We start from the raw sequence: 18,214 nt of genomic DNA on the forward strand, positions 1-18,214 counted from the left end.
TCACAACACCTATCTGTATTAGCCAGGGTGCTCCAGAGAAATAGAACCAATAGGATAAGGTAGGGGTGTGTGTGTGTGTGTGTGTGTGTGTGTGTGTGTGTGTGTGCATGTACAGAGAGAGGGACTGATTTTAAGGAATTGACTCATGCAATTACAGAGGCTGGAAAGTTGAAAATCTGTGGGGTAGACCAGCAGGCTGGAGACCCAGCAAAGAGCTGCTGTGGCAGTTGTGGTCTGACAGCCCTCTGGCAACTCCCTCCGCTTCCAGGGAGGCCAGTCTTTTTCTGTCAAAGCCCTCAAGGGACTGGATGAGGCCCATACATTATGAAGGGTGATCTGCTTAACTCAAACTCTACTAATTTAAATGTTAACCTCATCTAAAAACATACCTTCAAAGAAACACCTAGAACAATGCTTGTCCAAATATCTGGGTACCATAGGCTAGCCAAGTTGACCAAATTAACCATCATAACATCTATTAGAATACAACTGAAATAAAATATATGACAACACTGGAGCACCTGAGTGGCTCAGTCAGTTAAGGATCCGACTCTTGATTTCAGCTCACTTCATGATCTCATGGCTCCTGAGAACGAGCCCTGTGTCGGGCTCTGGGCTCACAGTGCGGAGCCTGTTTGGAATTCTCTCTCCCTCTCCCTCTCCCCTGCTTGTGTGCATTAGAACATTCTCTCTCTTAAAATAAATACATAAACTTTTTTTTTTTTTTAAACGACAACATCAAATGCTGGCAAGGATGTGGAGAAACGAGATCACTCACACATTGGTGGTGGGATGTAAAGTGGTAGAGCCAATCTGGAAAAGTTTGGCAGGTGCTTACAAATTGAACATGCCACTAACATACACCCACAAATGCACTCCTGGGCATTTATTCTAGAGAAATGAAAATTTATATTTACATAAAAACAAATTTTTTAATGAGGGGCATCTGGGTACCTCAGTCAGGTAAGCATCCAACTTCGGCTCAGGTCATGATCTCATGGTTTGTGAGTTCAGGCCCCCCCCCCTTCCCCCCCCACTGGGCTGTCTGCTGTCAACACAGAGCCCACTTCAGATCCTCTGTCCCCCTGTCTCTGTGCCTCTCCAGCTCATGTGTGCTATCTCCCAAAAATAAATAAACATAAGGGGCACCTGGGTGGCTCAGTCGGTTGAGCGTCCGACTTCGGCTCAGGTCATGGTCTCACGGTTTGTGGGTTCAAGCCCTACATGGGGCTCTGGGCTGACAGCTCGAAGCCTAGAGCCTGCTTTGGATGCTTTGTCTCCTTCTCTCTCTGCCCCTCCCCCACTCATGCTGTCTCTCTCTGCCTCTCAAAAATAAAGAAACGTAATAAAAAAAATTTTTTTTAATAAAAAAGTAAAATAAATAAATAAACATTAAAAAAAACCCTATAGGGGCGTCTGGGTGGCTCAGTCGGTTAAGCATCTGACTTCGGCTCAGGTCATGATCTCACAGTTTGTGGGTTCAAGCCCCGTGCTGTGCTGATAGCTGGGAAGTCTGGAGCCTGCTTTGGATTCTGTGGCTCCCTCTCTCCGCCCCTCCCCTGCTTGTGCACACGCTCTCTCTCTCTCTCTCTCAAAAATAAACGTTAAAAAAAAATCCTATATATGAATCACTCAACAGCTTCATTTTTTAATACCCAAAAACTAGAAACTCAAGTGTCTTTCACCTGGTGGATGGCTAAATCAACAGTGGTATATCTATACCATGGAATACTACTTAGTAATAAGAAATAATAACTACTGATACATGCAACAATCTGGATATGCTAGAGAATTATGCTCAGGGAAAAGAAAGCCAAGGGGCACCTGGGTGGCTCAGTGGATTAAGCAACCACTCTTGGTTTCAGCTCAGGTCACGATCTTATGGTTCATGGGACTGAGGCCCGGTTTGGGCTCTGCACTGACATCATGGGAGACTGCTTGGGATTGCCTCTCTCTCTGCTCCTTCCAACTCCCAGTCTCTCTCTCAAAAATAAATAAACTTAAAAAAAAAAAAGGAAAGAAAGTCAGTATCGAAGAATACATACTGTATGATTCCACTTACATAAAATCCCTGAAACTGAGTAAAGGGTACATGAGATCTTAGTATCATTTCTTAAAACTCCATGTGAATCTATAATTATCTCAAAGTAAAAACTGTAATTTAAGAGAAAGCCCAAGAAAGGGCATCAGAAGCAAAAATAAACAAGTGGGACCATATCAAACTCTAAAACTTTTGCACAGCAAAGGAAACCATCAACAAAATGAAAAGGCAACCTATGGAATGAGAGGAAATATTTGTACATCACCTATCTGATAGAGCTAATAGTCAAAATATATAAGCAACTCATACAACAGCAACAAAATCCCAAATACTCCAGTTAGAAAATGGACAGAGGTTCTGAATAGACATTTTTCCAAAGAAGACATCCAGAAGGCCAACAGGTACATGAAAAGGTGCTCAACATCACTAATCATCAGGGAAATGCAAGTCAAAAGTACAATGAGCTATCGCTTCACACCTGTTAGAATGGCTGTCATCAAAAAGATCAGAAATAACAAGTGATGTGGAGCAAAGGGAATCCTTGTGCACTGTTGATGGGAATGAGACTGGTTCAGCCGCTGTGGAAAACAGTGAGATCGTTTTCTCAAAAAATAAAAACAGACTACCATATGATCCAATGACCCCACTTCTGGGTACCAAAGGAAATGAAAATAGGATCTTGAAGAGATATCTGCACTCCCATGTTATTGCTGCATTATTCACAAAAGCCAAGTCATGAGAACAACCTCCGTGTCTGTCAACGGATGAATAAGGATGTGGTACACATATACACACACAGAAACACTTTGTGGCCACGAGAAAGGACATCCTGCTGTTGGCAACAAGGATGGACCTTGAGGGCATTATGCTAAGTAAAATAAGTCAGACTGAGAAAGACAAATACTGGATGATCTCACTTATATGTGGAATCCAAAAAAGCCCAACTCCTAAAAACAGAGACTGGGGGTAGGAAAAGGGAAGCGATGTGGGTCAAAGGGTACAGCTCAGTGAATACAATTAATAATACTATCTTGTAAAAAATAAAGCAAAGATATTTTCAAAAAAATATCACACATTACGGATCCAAGAAGCCAGAGGATTCTACAGTCGAATTTTCAATATAATTCCGCGTTATTTTTCAGTTAGACATCAGACTATTTATTTTTTATTTTATTTTTTCAATGTTTTTTATTTATTTTTGGGACAGAGAGACACAGAGCATGAACAGGGGAGGGGCAGAGAGAGAGGGAGACACAGAATTGGAAACAGGCTCCAGGCTCCGAGCTGTCAGCACAGAGCCCGACGCGGGGCTCGAACTCACAGATGCGAGATCGTGACCTGGCTGAAGTCGGCCACTTAACCGACTGCGCCACCCAGGCGCCCCTAGACATCAGACTATTTAGAGAAAACTTTGGAATAATTCCTAGGGACTAGCTTTTTATCCAGGCTGTTCTACAATCACCTCTGTAGCTCAACAATCACCGAACATCTTGGAAACAGTACCAGGCGGGGGGAGAGGGGTGAGGGGGTCATGCTGTGACTTGCTGTGTTATAGAACATACCTGGAAAACAGTCCAGTCACTTTACCACAAGTCCAAAAGAGACACAGAGGCCTGGGGTAAGTCCTTCCTTAACTCGTCTCAGTTTTTACAGGATGGGATACTTAAGCATGAGCTGCCTAGGCTCATGTGAATATGAGTGATTTTACACAAAAGCGAGGAAAAGACAGATGATACTTGAAGGGAACTGGTCTGGGCTAAGAAACCCAGAGTAAGTCACCTAGTCTAGCCCTCCAGAGAGATCTACCACCCAAGGGGAAGCTCATGCATATCTTCATGTGCGGAGGATTAAAAGAGAATTAATAACTAAATGGAAATGCTAAGATACAAAAGGGACGTTGAAGGAGTAGAGTATGTCGCTAATCACCAAGAAGGAAAACAATAAGCTCTTCTGATATGAAACATGGGCAGGTGGCAAGGTTTGGTCAGAAATTACTTGTCTGGGGGAATCTGAGTAGCTCAATCGGTTGAGTGTCCGACTGCAGCTCAGGTCACGATCTCATGATTTGTGAGTCGGAGCCCCGCATCGGCTGGCTACTATCAGCCTGTCAGTGCAGAGCCTGCTCCGAATTCTCTCTCCCCCTCTCTCTGCCCCTACCCTGCTTGCACTCTCCCCAAAATATATACAAAAGAAGAAAGGAAAAAAAAGAAATTACTTGTCTGCAAACATTTTCCAATGTAAAGGTTCAAGTCAGTATCAAGTTATGATGCCAGGTCCAAAGCGTGCACACAGTAGGGCCAGGGTCACATGGACTCTTTTCAAAATTCTGAAGCATCAATATACCATTGATATACCTCTATGAATTATCATTAATCAAAACCATGAATTAAAAAAAATACACGTAACAATGTTCCTGTTTGTACCTATCAACAAGAAACAAAACATTCTTGTCAAAATTGGGTTTGAGGTGCAATGCAACAGCCTCTAAGCCAAAGAAAAGGCAGGAAGGTGAACACTAGTGAACGGGATGAGATTTCTACTGTCCTCTTACAACTCCAGTTAAACATATCTTACCTCTCCACAATGTTTTTTGGCCACTTTCTCTAGGTGGGATTTTAATAAATGAACACTCTCATTTGACAGACCTTTGGCATTCTTTAACTCTATTTCGGGGACTCTGGAAAAGAAAAAGACAAAAAGGAGTTACTCCAAAAAAGTATGGCCTCTTTGCGTTAATATTTGCTAAGTGCAACCTTGAGGCCCAGGGATTTCCTAAACGCTTCTATACCACCAGCAGCATTTCCCTTCATCTCAAAGGATTTCAAAGGCATCCCAGCAACTCTGCTGACACAGTGCTTGACATGGGGTCACCTGTGGCCCCTGGGGGAGAAGCCCGTGGGGACCAGACTTCCTGGGCTCCATTCTGACTTGCCCCCAACAATTACCCAGCTCTCACAGTTCACCCACAAGAGTCCAAGTGCTCTGGGCTCATTAGTGCTCCAGCATAAAACAGGCCAAGCACAACCAGGCAAGATGAAGCCTCGGTTGGGGCACCTGGCTGGCTCAGTCAGTGGAGCACGTGACTCTTGACCTCGAGGTTGTGAGTTCGAGCCCCACGTTGGGTGTAGAGATTACGTAAAAATAAAATCTTTAAAAAAAAGCCCAAAAAGCAGATGAGGACTCAGCGATCCATCCAGCATCCCCACTACATGCATGTTGTGTCACTCCTTGTGATTGCCAACAAGGTGGAAACGCTCACTCACCCACTCACATTTGAATCTACCTGTGTGTGCTCTGCAAGGATGCCCAGCACGCTCGTCTCCCTGCAGAGCACAAGTGAGACTCAACATTTTTCTGTGCGAGGTACGCAGCCGCCACTCCTCAGCTTCCCCTTGATTCCCCATCAATAGATATCCAATAACAGTTCACTGACATCAAACCGACTTTGATTTCGCTGAAGAGAAGCTGACTCTACTTCCGACCAACTATTTCTGAGTAACTGATGGGATTTTAGTTTAGCAAAGCCTTTACTATTTTACTACCTCTGCGTTCTCTCACTGCCCTGGTGTGGTAGGTTGCTACGTCATTATCTCCTTGGATAGATGGAAACCTGAGAGAAAGGAGTTCATACATATGAGAACAAGAAAGGAAAGGCCATACATACAGTCCTGAGTATGGTCCATCTAACCCACAACTCTCTCACATCAAAGACTATCTGCATCCAAGACTATCTTGCAGAAAAACAAAGTTTTCCTGTACCATATCATCTCCAACAATAAGAATGCTCCCCCAAGTCAAACCTTACATAACTTTTTTAATTCAGCAGTCATTATATAGCAATCAATGTTAACAGAATGATGAAAAAACCCATCTACAATAATTAAACTTTAAAAAGCCGCCCCCCCCAATTTTTTTTCAGCTTTCTATGTCCTTGGCACATAATTTATAATTTTATATAGCTGAGATTATAATGTCTACTTTATGGCTCTTTTATAATCATTTCTGTGTTTTTTTTTTTTCTTTTTTAGAAATCATCCCAGGGCTCCTGGGTGACTCCAATGGTTGTTGTTGTTGTTGTTGTTGTTTTTTCAATGTTTTGAGAGAGAGAGAGAGAGAGAGCACAAGCAGGGAAGGGGCAGAGACAGGGGTGGGGGTGGGGGGTAGAGCAGAGAGAAAGGGGGACAGAGGATCTAAAGCAGGCACTGCACTGACAGCAGTGAGCCCTACACGGGGCTCAAACTCACAAACCGTGAGTTCATGACCTGAGCCAAAGTCAGACACTCAACTGACTGGAGCCACCCAGGCACCCTGAGTGTCTGACTATTGATTTTGGCTCAGGTCATAATCTCACAGTCATGAGATCAAGCCCCACCCCCAAGTCGGACTCCATGCTGGGCATGGAACCTACTTGAGATTCTCTCCCTCTACCCTTCCCTTGCTGGCACACAGGAACACACACACTCTCTCTCTCAAAATAAAATCAATCAATAAATCATCCCAAAATATTTTTATCAATTAGACACATCAAGATTTGCCAGAATGGTCCCCTAGTGCAGTGGTTCTCAATCAGGGGTGACTGTGTCCCCAGGGAATACCTGTCAATGTCCAAAGGCAGACAAACTCTGCATTCCTTGCCTACATACCTATTTCATTTGGCTCATCCTGTGTTATATCCTTTATAGTAAGCTGGTAATTAGTTGAAAGCAAAGCCTTCCTGAGTTCTACAAGCTGTTCTAACAAATTTCCAAACCTAAGGACAGGGTTGAAAGCCATATTTACGGCTGGTTGACTGGAAATGCAGTACGTGCAACCGGGGTTTGAAGTTTTGTGGAACTGAGCCCTTAACTCGTGAGGTCTGCAATAACCACAGCTAGTCTGTGGGACACCTGGGTGGCTCAGCTGGTTAAGCATGTGACTTCAGCTCAGGTCATGATCTCACGGACCACGAGCCCAGCTTTGGGTGACTTCGTGCCCCCCAGTTCAGGAGAGCACGAGCTCCACTTCTGGTGAGCGCAAGCCCCACATCGGGTGAGCCCTGCTTCTCTCTCTCCGCCCCTTGTGGGATTCTCTCTCTTTCTCTCCCTCTCTCTGCTCCCCTACCCCCCACTCACTTGCACCCTCTGTCTCTGTCTCAAACAACAACAACAACAAAACATGGCTAGTTCATATCAAAACTGAACCCAGCTGTCAGAAAAGACACCACCTATTTGGCATCAGGCAAAATAAAACCTAGAGAGACACTGCCTTGTTTTTCTTTCACAAATGTAATTACTCTTTTACTAATTCATTAATTAACTTTCTAAATACCTACTATACCTACTCTAGGCGCAGTGTTAGAGGCAAAAGAGGGTTATTAGATTCAAGCAGCTCATCTTGACCTCTCTGAATTTTCTGGATAACAAATTTCCATAAATTTACCACCCACTCTGTGAGGCACTGCATCCTTTTATTTGTCACTTTTCTCCACTGGTTCCTGCACAAGAAGCTCAAACCACAAATATCATCCAAGCCAATCTGCCTCTCCGTGTGTAATGTCTCAGGAAAGATTACATGAGATATACATATACTTCAAAAAGACAATATGTGGGGTGCCTGGGTGGCTCAGCCAGTTGAGCGTCCGACTCTTGATTTCCGCTCAGGTCACAATCCGAGGGTCGTGGGATCGAGTCCTGCATTGGGCTCTGTGCTGATAGCATGGAGGCGGCTTGGGATTCTCTCTCCCTCCCTCGGCCCCTACCCCAGTTGCTTACACGCAATAGTTGACTACTGATGGCCAACACTCTTGCTCTACCAGTGGTTCTCACCCAGAGGCAGTATGCTTTCAGGGGGAGTTTGAAAATGGTAGGGTCTTGTGGTTGTCTCACAGATTGAAGAGCACTTCTAGCATCACTGGGTAGGGCCAGGGATACAGCAAGCCCTGCATGGTGGAGACTCATCAGCAGTGCCCCTAGTAACAGAGGGACTCAAAACTCCTTTTTCCTCTAGGGAATAAAACTTCCATTAGGCCCAGAAAGCTATTGCTACTCTAAGTTTTAACACCAACCACATTTTAAAACTAAGTATACAAGGGTTCTACTGGTTCTCACACGTTTATCTTTTTCTTTTTTTAATTTATTTTTATTTTTGGGGAGAGAGAGAGTGTGTGCACGCACGCACACACACATGCAAGCAGGGGAGGGGCAGAGGGAGATGGAGAGAGAGAATCCCAAGCAGGCTCCGTGCTCAGTGCGGAGCCCAACACGGGGCTCGATCTCACAACTGTGAGATCACAACCTGAGCCAAAATCAAGAGTTGGACGCCTAACCAACTGAGCCACCCGGGTGCCCCATCTCTTTCTTCTAGATTGTTCCTCTTTCCAATTTAGGAAGAATTAAACAAAAATTAACACATCAGAAAAGAAGAAAAAAAGAAAGAAGAAAATTAACACATCAGAAAAAGCAAACAATTAGTCACGGAGCAAATATTAGTATCTGGAGTGACTATTCTACCACTGTAAGCAGACTTAACATGAGACAGGTTTCATAACAATGTTTACTGATGTAGCTTTGATGAAATACAGGTGACAGGGAATGAAATTTTAAGGGGAATGGAGGCAGGAAGAAGAAAATACCATTAATGTCAATCTGCTTCCATGATGTCAAAACAGAGAAGTGATGTCACATCAAAAGGTATTCATAAATGTACTCACACATCTGGATAGGTTGGTGGGCATTTGACCCTCAAATCCACTTTCACGTATACTTCTTCACCAGTTAGGCCCTGAGGGTACAGAACTAAATTGATTTCAGGAGCCTCATTGACCTAAAAGAGAAAAAGAAAAAAAATTTTTTTTTTTCCCTGCCTCAGAGAGCAAACCATGAGCAATTAAGATAATGACCATCTAGCTCTAATGTTCAACTTTTCAAATAGTACGAGTCGTTGTACTTTTATATAGGTGTTCGGTCATCTTTTCCTAAAGTGTGGTTTAAAAACAAAACCCGTGCCAGAGAGACTGCATTTTCCCTTTCAAAGTTATCTAAGGAGTGAGCCAAACATTCCACGTAAGCTTCCATTCATTCAATAGGTGTTACTGAGCCCTGATCACATGATTATGCATGGGCACTGATCTACAGGCTAGGAGTACAGGGGTAAATTCAGACAGACATGAGCCTAACTGGCCAATACAGATAAGAAGGCAAATGAGTATTCTCAGTAGTGATGAGTGCTGTAAAGAAAACAAGGCAGGGGCACCTGGGTGGCTCAGCCCGTCAAGCATCCAGCTTTGGCTCAGGTCAGGACCTCACCGTTCCTGAGTTCCAGCCTCGCATTGGGCTCTCTGCTGTCAGCACAGAGCTTGCTTCAGATCCTCTGTCCCCCACCCCCACCGCCCCCCCCCCCGCACCCCTGCTCACTCTGTCCCTCTCCTGCTCTCTCTCTCTCAAAAAGAAATCAACATTAACAAAAAAAAAAAAAAAAGAAGAGAGAAAGAAAGAAAAGAAGGCAAAATGATAGAGTCAGACAGGTGTGCCAAGGAAGGACCTCTTGAGCAGGAAGGATTTCAATTGGAATCTGAGTAATGAGATAATAACAAGTGAAAACCTTATCATGGAAATCTGATGGCTCTTCTAACTTGGACATGCTTCCATCCAACTGCTTTTCGCCAAATAACAATAAGTTCTTTAACTTATTAAATGTGTTTTTTCCAAAAAAGGTCTGAGGCAGCTGATATTATCTATAATATCTATATTATCTATAATATCTATAATTATCTATAATTTCATCCCTGAGAGAAGGGATGCTGAGGGAAGAAACGTGTACTCTCCTGGTCCAGGCACTTCACCAACTGTGCCAGGTAGGCCCCATCTCCATTCTACAGAGCAAGCAGCTTGGGCTCAGGAAGTTTCCGTTTCTTGCCCACAGGTACACGGCGACAAGGCCAGATTTCAGATCCAACCTTGACTCCAAACCTGTGTCTTTCTCATTAGCTGCTCCCTTGCTAGTGCCGATCCGAGTTGCTGGGGCTGAGCCTTGACTTTGTCTTGAAACACACAAGTAGCCAGGGCAAAAAGGGAAATGTGACATTCTTTCACACTTCCCAGAAAAGGAAACGCATAAAAATCTTTCAGGGGCAAGAAAGCACTTAGCAACACTAAATTCTAACAGATATTTACAACACACGGCACCCCGAATTACATAATAAACAAAATTCTCATCAACCATGCATATAAAATACATAAGGTCAGTTTTCATGAGGCTTTATCCTAATCCTTGCTGAAAGCTGCGGTAAGGCTCTGCGTGGTCCTGGAAGGGTTAAACACCCTGTGAGCCAGGAGGTCTTTTATCTACTCATTCAGCCATCATGCCTCATCGCCCACACTTATTGGGCATCGCTCTGTCAGGCACTGGTAGCACACCAAAGAGAGAAAACAGACGTGGTTCCAGCTGTCGCGGAACTTGGGAACACAAATAATAAATACACAGGTTCAAGTTCGCAAAGTGCTGTTGAAGAGGTGTGATGCCCCTTGAACGGTGATGGAATAGGGCACCCCAAAACACGCCACTTTGGCATAAGCATTATTTTAAGCTAAGGGTTCTTAAAAACAGAAGGTGCACGAAAGGCCCTCCAACCTTCTCTTTTCTTCCTGAAAGCAGGCGATAAAACTCTCATGTGAAAGATGCCCTCCTATATTAAGAAGGAAATCTTCTCACTACCAGAGACAGAATATCGAGGCCGAGAGAATTCTGTACAAACAGAACTTGGTAAAAGGACTCTTGTCTTTCTTCAGCCTCCCCAGATTTGTTAGTTACTTTTCCACAATTCCCTCTCTTTGTTCAACCCGCCATCTAAACACTGAGGTCTGGCCACTTCTTTGGGTCTTCATTTTCCTATGGGGTTTCCTATCTACGTGTAAAATCTGTATGCTATTCTCCTGTCGATCTGCCTCATCTCATATCAATTAAATTCTCATATCTAGCCAGAGACCCCTAAGAAGACAAAAGCAAAATCTTGTCTCCCTACACTCTAATTAGAGAATGACTGGCAGTGGATGTGAGGGAACATACTTGGACGTGGTCATCAGGAAGACCCATCTGAGGATATCACACCTAAGGTGAGACAACCCAGAGATGGAGCATTCCAGACAAGTGAAAGGCATGTGAAGGGGTTCAAAGTGAGCAAGAGGTTGGTGTATTCCAAAAACCAAAGGGAGGCCAGCATGCCTGGAACAGAGGAGGGATGCGGAAACCAGATAAGCAGGTGTGATGAAGATCGGCCGGGGCACAAAGGGCCTTGTCAGCCAGGTGAAATATCGGGCAGGGTTTTTGTTTTGTTTTGTTTTAACATTTATTTATTTTTGAGACAGAGAGAGACAGAGCATGAACGGGGGAGGGGCAGAGAGAGAGGGAGACACAGAATCTGAAACAGGCTCCAGGCTCTGAGCCGTCAGCACAGAGCCCGACGCGGGGCTCGAACTCACATACCGCGAGATCGTGACCTGAGCCGAAGTCGGACGCTTAACCGACTGAGCCACCCAGGCGCCCCTCAGGCAGGGTTTTAAGATGGGAATGATATGATCTAACATATATTTTGAAAGATCACTTTGGTGGCTGAGTAAAGAGTGAACAAAGTAGAGTAAGAGCAAGGGTCAAAAGCTACTGTAACAATTCAGCCTGTGTTGGTAGCAGAGGACAAAGAAGGTGTATGTGAGATAAAGTGGACAAAAAGACTGGGTCTCCAGGGAGGGAAACGGAAGGAACAGGCCTTGTCCCAGATGCTCCTGAGGTGGAACAGGATGAGGACAGAGCCCATCCCCTGCTGGGGTAACACGGGCCTGTAGGTGACCTTGCCAAGAGCAGGCTCCACAGGCACCGAACGCAGGCCCTGGTGTGATGAGGGGTGAACGTGAGACTCAGTGAGTCTAGACAAGCCCTTCAGTGAGGTTTGGGTTTGGGCATTAAGTGCACAGAGAATGGAGCCATAGACAGAGGAGGATGTGAAAGCAAGGGAGGTATATCTTGCTCCGTCTTTAAAGATGAGAGATACTAGAGCATGTGAGGATGTTGATGGGAAGGAATACTACAGAAGAACTGGAAAGAGACACAATTAGGACCTATCAGAGGGCTGACAGCCATGGATCCTGGGCACAAGAGAGACAGACAGGAGGAGGGGCCCTTCTTTAGAATGACAGAGGAAGGTGAGAAGAACAAGCAGGGAGAGGCTGGTGGGTTTCCGCGAAGGAGCCTCAAAGGTTTGAGTGTGAGACTGAACTAACAACGCTCCAGGCCTCCTAGTTCCCCTCTAACCATGGCAGACAGCCGTTCCCTGCTCTATATATTAGACAGAACTTTGCATAGGAAGCATTTAGCTGCTAAGAGCAGCTAAGATACTTAGTTGCTAGGAAGAAAAGGAAAGATTATTGCCATGACCAGCCAGTCTTCTTCAACAGACTCACTTTTGGAGAAACTTTTTCTTATGGAAAATTTCAAACAAGAGCTGGTAACAATACAATGAACTCCACGTGCCTACTATACAGTTTCAACAATTACCTACTGATGGCCAACCTTGTGTATCTATATGTTACCCCTACCCGCAAACACCACCTGAGATTATTTTGAAGTAAATCTTTCCAGCCAGTCTTTGCTGTTACTGTTATTCATTTTCTACAAGAATCCAGCATGGTAGGGATGTAAAAATTGAGAGAAAGGCTAGACTCAAGCAAAATTTTACCAGTGCTTTCTCCACCAGATCAAACCTTTTCAGCCTTTCTCATCTTACAGGCCACAAAGTTTGGAAAGACATTATGATCACCAACTTATCATTTTGCCAAGAGAATACTCTTTCGGGAGCGCCTGGCTGGCTCAGTCAGTGAAGCATGAGACTCTTGATGTCAGGATTAGGAGTTCAAGCCCCAAGTTGGGCATAGAGAACTTACTCTAAAAAAAGGAAAAAAAAAAAAGAAAGAAAGAAAGAAAGAAAGAAAGAAAGAAAGAAAGAAAGAAAGAAAGAAAGAAAGAAAGAAAGACAATACATTTTTGCTCCCTATTATATATTCATTTCAGAAAACAGAGAATGCTGTAGTATCAAAAGTAGGAGGGGGGTCAATTTATCTTATACTAATAAGTCTTCACTTAAAAAAAGAATATGGGGCCCCTGGGTGGCTCAGTCGATTAAGCATCCAACTTTGGCTCAGGTCATATCTCACGGTTCCTAAGTTTGAGCCCCATGTCAGGCTCTCTGCTGTCAGTGCAGAGGCTGGAACCTGCTTCAGATTCTGTGTCTCCCTCTCTGCCTCTCCCCTGATCGTGCTCTGTCTCTCTCTCTCTCTCTCTCTCTCTCAAAAATAAACAAACATCAAAAAAAAAATTTTTAAGAATAAAAATAAAAAAATAAATCTTCACTTACACATTATTCTGCCTTTCATTTTCTAACTTGGCTGTTGACCAGTGGAAATTTTATTTCAGAACAAACCAGTGAGAATATTGCTCTAACTCTGTATGACTAATAGCTTACAAGAGGCCAAAGAAATAGGTAAGAAAATGAGGGGAAATGCCACACAAATGGTTTTCTTAAAGTAAAATACTCACCACCTGACAAGCCCAATGTACGATGGGCAAGTCAAGATGTTATAATGCAAGCACACCACCCAGGAGTTAACAGCAGATCTTCTGTTTTTGAAGCAAAATGAGAGTAGCCCCCTATAGCTTCAAGGAGCAAGAATTAGGTCAACGTAAGCAGAACTAAAATTATCAGCAAGCTGCGTACAAACAGCAAGCTGATTTACAAACGTAAACCAAAGGATAGGTCTTTCCTGGGCCCAGGGTGGAAATGAACTTCCAACACACAGACACGTACCCCATGAAGTGAGGTATCCCCGGACAGGTAAGATAGCAGATCTGGTTTAACATTCCCTTTTGTCTTCATCAAGGAAGTGAAACGTGTATGTCAGTGTAACTAGGCCTTACAGGAAATGGTACAGAGAGCCCTTCACTGTGCACCCAGAGTCACGGGAACAGGAAGCAACCTTCAGAAAAACGAGGCCGATTGGGGGATTACACAGGTTGAAGATATTCCTTACTAAAGGGAATGCTTAATAAAGCACAGTGAATCCAGTTACAGATTGCTGGCAAGCCTCAGGGGAGGAGGCCTCTGGGGCAGTACCTGAAGCACAAGGGGGAACAGCATATACAGAACACTGGGGCCTAAAGAAGTTGTAAGCACCCTGTAGACCCTCCTGGGCTGGACCAGCCATACACCATGCAGGTCTAGTAGTGTTCCCGTTATTTCCACAACAGGACACCAAGCACAGCAGTGACAATGGCGGTGAGCCAGGTAATGCCAAAACAAACTTTGAGGAAGAGGAAGGAGTTTTGTAACAAAGTGAAGGGACTCCTGGGTGCGTAGAGGTTGCAGAGCTTTACCAGGCACATGAGCCCAGTGACGGTGGCTTGGATGAAAGAACAGACCGAGGCCACTGAGGAATGACATACTACTGGTTCTGAGTACCAAGTAAAACTAGCTCCAAGAGCGGGGCACTGAGCTATCAGGTGTCTGTTACCCTTTTTTTTTTTTTTTTTTTTCCAGAGAGACAGAGCACAAGTGGGGGAAGGGCAGATAGAGAGACAGAGGGAGAATCCCAAGTAGGTTCTGCACTGTCAGTGCAGAGCCTGACGTGGGGCTTGAACTCATGAACCGTGAGACAGGACTTGAGCCAAAATCAAGAGTCCGGTTCCCCAAGTGACTGAGCCACCCAGGCACTCCCAGGTGTCTGCTACTTTCGAGGCCTTTATCTTTGGCTCACAATTTAACTGGATCAGAATGACATTATTCACCATAGGACATAAACTTCAGGGTATTTCCCAGCAGACTATTAATTGTTCCCCCAATATCCATTCTCTCCCTATTTCTTGGCAACAGAGCCCCTGATTTTTTAGTTGGATGCAATCCTTTACAGCTAAGTGTGGCCATTGGGTTAATCTCTGGCTAATAAGATGAAAGAACTAACACAGGCAACTTCTTCATCCCTATCTCCTTCCTGCTGACTGGAATGCAGATATGATGGTTGGAGCTCAGGCAGCTATTTTGGACCATGAACAGCAATTTAGAAAAATCCCTAGACCCCAGACTTCTGCTTGCAGCAAACTGAATTTTGTTAAGTTTTCTTTAACATGTAGCCAAACTGAATCCTACCCAATACAGGCACATTGGGGGTGGGGGGGTTGGGGGGGAAGAACAGCCCAGGAAAAGTGACTTTAGACATAAGAACAGACTATTTGCCAGGCTTTCCTTGAGCAAACTGGGAGGCTTCTCAACATGAGAAGAGGCTTTTAGACAAGCTATGTTTAGGATATCAAGCATTAGCTTACATTAAAGCATTCAAGGAGTCCTGGAGCTGAACAGGGCTCCATTAAAAATGATGTAACAATCAGGATGTGCTGGGGAGGGGGGGGTAGGGAGGGGATCCTTTGTGCATTTGAAAGATAAATGGTTATTAGAATAGTGTTGGTAAAGTTCTCTGACTTAACCTACACAAGGAAATAACAAATTCCTGGAATATTTGCAGGCAAATAAAATAAGGGATAACCAAAAAATTTTGAGAACACTAAGGAAGAGGAAAACACAATGCAGAACATATCAGATACAAAATATATTAACTATAAAATATACATGAGAAAAAAACCAATTTGTTTCAAAGATTAAAATGCAAGTGAAATGAAAGCAGCATAAAGAGTAGCAATGGAAGCAACTATAAAATAGAAGTTGTATGTGCTTCTCCTTGGGATCGTGAAGCCAGATGCTCTCCTCCACTGTTACAGAGGAGCCCACAGCCAATGCCCCCACACATCCCCCGCTGCTGAGTCTGATGTGCTTTTCTCTGGGCACTTCCTAACACTCAGGGCCAACAAAATAAACTGGTTTAAGAATGTGTCTCTTTTCTCCTCATTAAGATAAAAAAAAAAACTTCTGCACAGTGAAGAAAACAACAATCAACAAAACTAAAAGGCAACGGAGGGCATGGGAGAAGATGTTTGCAAATGACGTACCAGATAATGGGAGATGTTTGCAAATGACGTACCAGATAAAGGGCTGGTATCTAAAATAAACAAGGAACTTACCAAACTCAACACCCAAAGAACACATAATCCAGTGAAGAGATGAGCAAAACACATGAACAGACATTTTTCCAAGGAAGACATCCAGATGGCTAACAGACACATGAAAAGATGCTCAACATCAGACATGGAAATACAAATCAAAACCACAATGAGATACCACCTCCCACCTGTCAGAATGGCTAACATTAACAGCTCAGGAAACCACAGATGTTGGCAAGGATTTGCAGAAAGGGGAACCCTCTTGCATTGCTGGTGGGAATGCAAACTGGTGCATCCGCTCTGGAAAACAGTGTGGAGGTTCCCCAAAAAATTAAAAATAGAACTACCCTATGACCCAGCAATTGCACCACTAGGTATATATCCAAAGGATACAAATACGTTGATTTGAAGGGGCACATGCACCCAATGTTTATAGCAGCACTGCTGACAATAGCCAGATAATGCAAAGAGCCCAAATGTCCATAGACTGATGAATGGATAAAGAAGCCTGATAAGGCAGCCTGCTTGAGATTCTCTCCCTCTCTGCCCTCCCTCCTCTCAAAAATAAATAAATAAAAACTAATAAATAAATAAATAAATAAATAAATAAAAACAAAGTCATGAAAGAATTAAAAGAAGGAGTCCCTGGATGGCTCAATTACTTAAGTGTCCGATTTCAGCTCAGGTCATGATCTAGCGGTTAGTGAGTTCAAGCCCCCCCTCAGGCTCTCTGCTGTCAGCTTGGAGCCCACTTCTTATCCTGTTTCCCTCACTCTGCCTCCTCCCTCAAAAATGTTTTAAACATAAAATAGCTGACAAATGAATAAGAAAACAAAAATACATGAGGTGCTTGGCTGGCTCAGTCAGGCGAGCGTGTGACTCTTGATCTCAGGGTTCTGAGTTCGAGCCTCACACCGGGCACAGAGACTACTAAAAAAATTAAAATAAAGTAAAATAAAATAAAATAGACAATACAGCAGGAAAAAAAATGTTTCATCCACCTAATGGCAAAGATGAAAAAGCCTGACGTTCACAATATTGGCAAAAATGTAGGAAAACAAGGACTCTCGTATACTATTGGGAGGTCCAAGGACAGAAGCAAGCTTTTGGGAGGAAACTTTGCAATGGACAGACATCAGATTATAAATAAACAGACCTTTGCTGACATGGAAAATAAACCAAAATAATTAATAATAAACATGTAACTCTAGAGTAAATTAAATTTTAATCTAGTAGTATCTGATCTTTAGTATATAAAATAATTTTTAGCGTTCACTCCCAAAATGTTTATAAATGATATACATATGCTCGTAAACTGAAATCTACATAATAACACATCCCCCCAAAAAGTTCAAGAAACCTGAAACTTATTCAGGTCAATAAATTCTGATCTGAATTTATTGGCAGCAAAATCGGCAGCAAATTGGCAGCCTGACATGATGAGGCTATTAAAAGCCTTTATTGATCCCAGTCAGTGTGAATAGCTGAACATTCACATTTCATGGTGTTTAATTCTGGATGCTGCCCCCCGCCACCCCCCACACCAAGGTATGGAATGTGCACACAGGGACGTGAACACAAACACTTCTGAATTTTTAAAACTAACAACAGATCGCTAGCGTTTTCGAGAAAGGATTGTGGACCTGCGTAACCACTCCCTGAAGACTGGCAAACAGCAGGTGATAATAAGTACTTGTTGAATGACTACACTTCTGCTTCTGGTTAATGGCCATCAGTTATTTGCCTGCAAGGCCTATGAAAGTATAGAGGCTATTCACCCTGGGCCAGGAGCCACAGACAGCTATCTGAATTCTTCTACCAGCCTTTCGTTGCTTTTGTTAATCTTCTTTCTTGTTACAAAGACCACCAACCGTAAATTCTGGGATTACTGATATCCCCACGTACAGCAGCACCTTTTCCTTTCATTTTTCTGCAGCCTTAGAACTTGATAATTAAGCATGTATAAGTAAATAAAGTAGCTTGGAAGGGAAGTCTTACAGGCTTTGCCTGGAGTACAGCGGGTACACCTGTAACTCCCATTTCGGCTGTTTAATGGGCCTATGTCCTGATTCTCAGTGTTTAGAAAGAGAAGTTACCAGATCG

At 43.6% G+C, this 18,214-nt stretch overlaps 1 protein-coding gene across 7 annotated transcripts in view; it reads right to left on the reverse strand.

Moving 5' to 3' along the window:
* Positions 1–18,214, reverse strand: part of EIF2AK4 (eukaryotic translation initiation factor 2 alpha kinase 4) — a 100,138-nt gene that overhangs the window by 80,408 nt on the left and 1,516 nt on the right. For 4 of the 7 annotated variants that reach the window (XR_009264226.1, XM_058738228.1, XM_058738227.1 and 1 more), the window contains exons 2-3: positions 8,730–8,842; positions 4,616–4,718 (exon numbers count right to left, since the gene is read on the reverse strand). Coding sequence is in view for 6 of the 7 variants with exons in the window: in XM_058738228.1 (XP_058594211.1) it covers positions 4,616–4,718; positions 8,730–8,842 (216 nt within the window). In the remaining variant the exon portion in view is untranslated. Of the gene's footprint in view, positions 1–4,615; positions 4,719–8,729; positions 8,843–11,083; positions 11,240–18,214 lie in introns of all 7 variants that reach the window. The other 3 variants (XM_058738229.1, XM_058738231.1, XM_058738230.1) reach the window with 3 other exon arrangements.

This window comes from Neofelis nebulosa, chromosome 7 (assembly GCF_028018385.1).
Source record: "Neofelis nebulosa isolate mNeoNeb1 chromosome 7, mNeoNeb1.pri, whole genome shotgun sequence".
Lineage (NCBI taxonomy): Eukaryota > Metazoa > Chordata > Mammalia > Carnivora > Felidae > Neofelis > Neofelis nebulosa.